Source organism: Saccostrea echinata, unplaced genomic scaffold (genome assembly GCF_033153115.1).
Source record: "Saccostrea echinata isolate AGI-Se365-2 ecotype Australia unplaced genomic scaffold, CSIRO_AGI_Sech_v1 ptg000001l, whole genome shotgun sequence".
NCBI classification, from domain to species: domain Eukaryota; kingdom Metazoa; phylum Mollusca; class Bivalvia; order Ostreida; family Ostreidae; genus Saccostrea; species Saccostrea echinata.
Window position 1 is genome coordinate 33428415 of NW_026889750.1, and position 5767 is coordinate 33434181.

Below are 5767 nucleotides of genomic sequence, written 5' to 3' on the forward strand. Positions count from 1 at the left end.
CACTAAAAACCATTGAACTACATTTTATGACTAAGATTCGTATTCAATTTTTTGAAAAATCCTCTTTACTTATATAATTAAGCCTACTGCATATCAAGTATATATAACTTCCTCAACTGATATTTATTTTTTTTTTAAATCACAACGGCCTGCAGACTTTCACATGTTGACAGTCCATGGAGCAAAGGTGTGAAGAAACTTAAAAATGACAAAATTAAAATATTGATGCATCTACCTTAAATTTTCATTTTTTGGAGAATTATCAAATCAGTACAGAATTGAAAGACAAAAACTTACATCAGCATAAAACAAACAATACGCCATTAAGCATACAGAAGACGTCAAAGAGCTTTTTGATGGCTTTAGAATCTACTTTTTCAATAACTACAAATGCAATTTAATTTCATTTGGAAGTGAAGAATCATCTTCGAAAGATTCTTCCATGTTTGCAATTTACAATACTTTTAAAAAGAAACAAAACTTCGTGTCTAAATTTAGGATCCAGAAATCCATAGACAAAAGGATTAGCCATATTATTTATGAAATACGATCTGAGAAGAAAGTTATACCCCGTAAAAGCCATCGGGGAAAGGTTTTCAAAGCTGTCAGGGTCCATAAATTCAAGAACCAAGAGCACAAGATGGGGTAAGAAACTGACAATGTAGATCAACGTGATCATAAACAACATTCCAGTGATCCGTACGGTTCTCTTCTGTCTCTTTGAAAGCGACTTGACAGATAAGGAACCCCGAACAGATTGCCTGCATTCTTCGCTGTCATCGTCACTCATAGACATTGTTTGTCGTTTGTAAAAGTCTAGCAAACTCTTCTTCTTCCTTGGATCACCTTTCTTTTTATTCCGAATCATTGAGGACCTTGTGTGGGAATTCTGACTAGAACTTGACTCTTTTTCTTGTTCTATAACACCCTTAAAAATTGGTGTCACTGCGGTTTCATACTCCATTCTACACTCGGAGTGCGTTTCGTTGCTTCCTTTTTTGTAGGAAATCGTTTTTACTTTGATGGTAGACAGACTGTCGTCGGTCTCAGATAAAATTTCGTCCGTTGTTTCTGGATCCGACCCCCCACAGAAGCTGAAGGACCTCCGGCCTTTAGCTGTTATTTTCTCTTTTCTCACGCTTCCAGAATCTGTGGAAATATTAGCCGCTCGTTGTCGGATCTTGAACCCCACCAGAGAATAAAGAACGATAAGCACAATTGTTGTAGTAATGAATAGAAAAAAGAAAAGCCCAAAGTAAATGTAGGACTCCGAAGATTCGTATTCGTCTTTTATATAACATTCCACACCAGTAAAATTTTCACCGGGTACCTCTATTGAAGAATTGCCGTACATAATAATATTTGGAATACCAAATAGACTTGCAAAAATAACTGAAGCAAAGCAAGCTTTCTTAGTTCCAAGATCTGAGATCTGTTTTCCGAACGGTTTGCATATTTTGCGATATCTGTCTATGGAAATTAGTGCCAGTACAAAAGATGATGCTGTCACCGTAACTCCAAGAATATAGGACAGTCCTTTACAAGAAGCTTCGTCGTAGTACGTGTAGGTATGGTACATATCGTATATATGATAAGGCATTCCAATTACGCAGGCTACAAAATCCAGTAGTGCAAGACATAAAATGAAAGTCCGCGAGCTGGAACGTTTAAATCTGAATTCATATACGTACAAAACTAGCAGATTTCCCAGTATTCCAAACACCATGAGAAGGCTTAGGAAGGCAATTACTGGAGTTAGCAGGTGTGCCAGCTGATCGTTCAGCCTCTGGAGCGCCTCCTTCTGGTGTTGAAGATCAGTCAGGTTCAGAACGGAGGAGTTCTTGGAGATCTCTGGGTTTCCTATGGTTTTGTTTACGTCCATTGCGATCGGACAAAGATTGGCAATTAATTACATTCCTTAGGGCATATGATTAATTGACGCGCAATCAATACAGATGCTCATAAAGGATATGACAGCCATGTGAAAACTAACAGGAAATATAACGGAAACACAAATAAGTCTGTCGCTGGAGCCTCTTACACTTAGCAAGAACAGTAAGTGAAAACGGATACAGCGAGCATTATACTGGGCTTCCCAAAAAAGTATGCTTCTCTACCTTACGATACGATTTGTATGAATATAAAAAAAGCAGAATTAAGGTCCGCGAGTAGATGAATATTCAAGGTAACGGGTAATGTGGCAAAATAGACAATCGCCTGCTATACGATAAACAGTTTTTGAATACGGCGGGTTTTATTCGATTTCATTTATTATAAAACATCTGAAACCCCCCAGAGCACCTTTATCATGATCAGTGATTAAACTGGTACCTGAAAACAATAACTCTGTGCAAACTTACTGATGCTTAATTTTTTTTTATTAAATTAATGAAGAAATATAATAAGTGCTTAACATCCTGTAACACCTTGTTGCACTAAAATAATCAATAAATACCTTCAATTAAATACTGTATAATGAAATTTATTTATATGTTACAAAAAGACTGAAAATGTCTTTGTCAATTAAGGGACGAAAATGAGAGAACAGTGCGAGTATTTAGCTGATAATGAAATACTTGCAATGTAAACCACAATATACAACACAAGGAAGTGATTTAGTGAAAATCATTATGAACTTATTGTAGGATATCTATGCAGGGGACAATGCGGATGCAGGACGGTCTATACTGCGGTCTGTCCACTAATCAAAGCAATCACGGCCTCTTGAGCATATGTATATTTAAATTTCTTCTCATCCACTTCCTCATTTTGTTATTAAGCAATATCTGAGGATATGCCGACATCTAAAAGACGATATATATCTCCGTTAACGTTAAATTAGCCAACACTGTTAAGAACATATCAAAATTGATTAGCTGAAACTTGAATTCAATGCTTGAAATGAACGTATTTATCAATAATGCCAAATTTAGTCCATTAAACGACAGGCATTTACTCGTAGACCCGTTTTTTTTTTTCCTGGCACTAAATTTGACTATTGTTATATGCCATGATTACCATCCATGTTATACAACTTCTTAATGTAATTATCAAAGTTTACTTTAATAATAAACAAATAAATATGTAAAATTCGGGATGTTTTCCGACTTCTAATTTTTGTTGTAATGCACTTTAGCATAGTTGCTTGACAAATGTGCTTGTGATAATTCTAAATTTTTGAAGAGAGAAGTGTGTTGTATTTAATTTAAAGTTTTCAAATTAATAATGCATGTATTTATCAAAGCGGTCATCTTATCAATTTACAATATTTGTGCAGTTCTATAGATTCTGCAACTATAATAATTGGCAAGATGGTAACTTAATATTCGAATAATAATTTAAGTGAATTTAAGATTCAGTTGCTACATCAGTATGAAAAAGGTGAAGATAACAAAAGTGATCGACCTAATAAAAAATTATAAACAATACAAATTTGTGATCAGGGCATGAAACACAGACCCCTGGGAATTCCAGAGGTGGGATCACGTGCCTAGGAGGAGTAAGCATCCCCTGTTGACCGGTCACATACGCAGTGAGCCCTATGTAATGATCAGGCAGACGGAATACTCTGTAGTTATATTTAGTATAAAACAAAGGCTTAACAATGAAATATATCAATCAAAATACGACCCAGTGCTAGGTTATGTCTGCTTACAATTGCTTACAAATTAATTGTTAGTTGGTCCTTATCGTCTATAGTCAGTAAAACATCCAAATATGAAAGAAATGCGGCAGACTCTGTGGTGTATAATTTCAAGTTCACTGGCATGGAATATACAGAGTCGACACTTGAATGGAAGAAGTTACTATTGTTAATTGATAAAACATTGTCGATATCTGAATGTCGAGTTAAAGGCCACAGTATATAAGTGTTTTCGTTTTTCATGAGAAGTTTTTGAATAAATTCTGCTTCACAAGTCGCCTTATAAAGGAGCACAATTAGTGCCCATCGTAATAGCCAACAGTTTGTTGGAAGACCTGATCTCCGAAGACTACATAAATGGTGTTAATGAGGAACCCTGTATCCTTATAATATCAACTTCAGAGTACTTTCATGAAGAATCGGGTCTAAGTTTTAACAAAGTAATTTTGCTGATGACCATTCACAAGATATGAGAATTTCCGATTTCCATTTTTATTGAAAAAGCAGTTGTCTATATATGATATCAAAAACCCTAGTTTTTAATTTATCGTGAGGCAGGGTTGTATAAAGTGTAGAAAAGTCGTACATTTTGATGATATTGACTTGAGAAAAAAAATGGTGATATTAAATTTTCTAAAAGTTCTCTTTGAGAATCCACATCTGATTTACATCACTTCTAGAATATGCTGTAGTACAGTACGTCTGAAGTTCCCCTTTACAGCGGTTAATATTTTTGTGAGGAGTAAAGATAGGGGCTTGGTAGAGCATTTGCTGGATCAGCATTTTACATGTTTCTTTGTTTGCAAGTACAATGTAAGTAGGGTAGATCGCACTCACCTTGGTTGACTCGTTAAAATTTAAATTATTAAACACTGAAATGTGATTTTGAAAAATTTCATCCTTAGAATGTGAACTGTGAGTATAAGTTGGATTTCCAGATATAGAATTTAAAACCAAGTTCTTCTAAAATACAGTTAGAACAATGTGCCTTACAAACAAAGACGACATTGTTAAAAGCTTTGTCTGCTAGAATCATAACATATTGTTCATGTAGTCTTTCGAACTCTTATCACCTCCGATTTCGTAAAAACTGAAGGATTGGTGGTCCGCAAACATGTATTTCCTTTTAACTTTCTAATATGGGTCTTTAATGTACACTGTATTTCTAAAACACCTAATCCATTCTGACAAAGTGTTCAGGTCTTCCCTTTCTTAATTAGCTCAACGTCTGGCAAAAATCTTCTACAGAATTCATAACAGAAATGGGGTTCTATCGCAATTGAAAGATTGGGACTCCTTGTATTCATAATAAGGACCTTTTAAAATAATTGCTTTTAGGACTTCATTTTCAACTACACTGTACATTACATGTAACATTACCGGTAATGTCCTGCCCAGCGGGACTGTACGTAAAAGAAAATGAAGAGCAAGAACACTTAAGAGGATTCTGTTTTAGATGTTCAATATCTAAGCACTGTAAGGTTTGTTTATAATAACAAAGTTTGGAAGCAACAGTTTGGGTATATCTGTGAGAAATACTAATCCTTGATGCATGGTATTTTTGACATATACATGTACATGTAGCATTTATATCCGGTTTATACTGATTATCCTTCATATGCTTTTATATCGTCATTCTTACTCGTAACCAAAGCCCGCATTATTATAAACATTTTGCTCACCATTAAATGCACAAAAAGCAAACAAATACAAATGTTCTCGGTCTGTCATCCCAATCAAGTCCTAAACTACTACAGTTTCTGTTAAACAGGAACATCGGGATGTTCCACACTGTGGTGTCATATTATAAATTTTGCATTTATCTTATTTTAAAATATAATACATACAAAACTTACAGCGTGATAGCAGTACATGGTATGTCATCCCGATCGTGCACTTACTTATGTACATGTACTTGTATATCAATATTGGACAAATTATGAACATATGATACCAATGGAAGGGGCATTTATAACTTATAAAATTTACTTACATGTACTGCAGTTCAAAAGTTAAAACCACATTTTAAATTTTTAGCACACAGAAAGTTGGTCAGGCGGGCCGAACACATAATGTCCTTTATTTTCCTTCTTCGGGGCATTACAAAATATTTTAACAAACATC

General features: G+C 34.8%; 1 protein-coding gene across 1 annotated transcript; it reads right to left on the bottom strand.

Annotated features, from left to right (window-relative positions):
- Positions 1–390: 390 nt before the first annotated feature.
- Positions 391–1980, bottom strand: LOC133190155 (cholecystokinin receptor type A-like). The gene has a single exon (XM_061325637.1). It carries the CDS (start codon positions 1880–1882, stop codon positions 422–424), a length of 1461 nt encoding a protein of 486 aa, XP_061181621.1. The 5' UTR covers positions 1883–1980; the 3' UTR covers positions 391–421.
- Positions 1981–5767: the final 3787 nt, after the last annotated feature.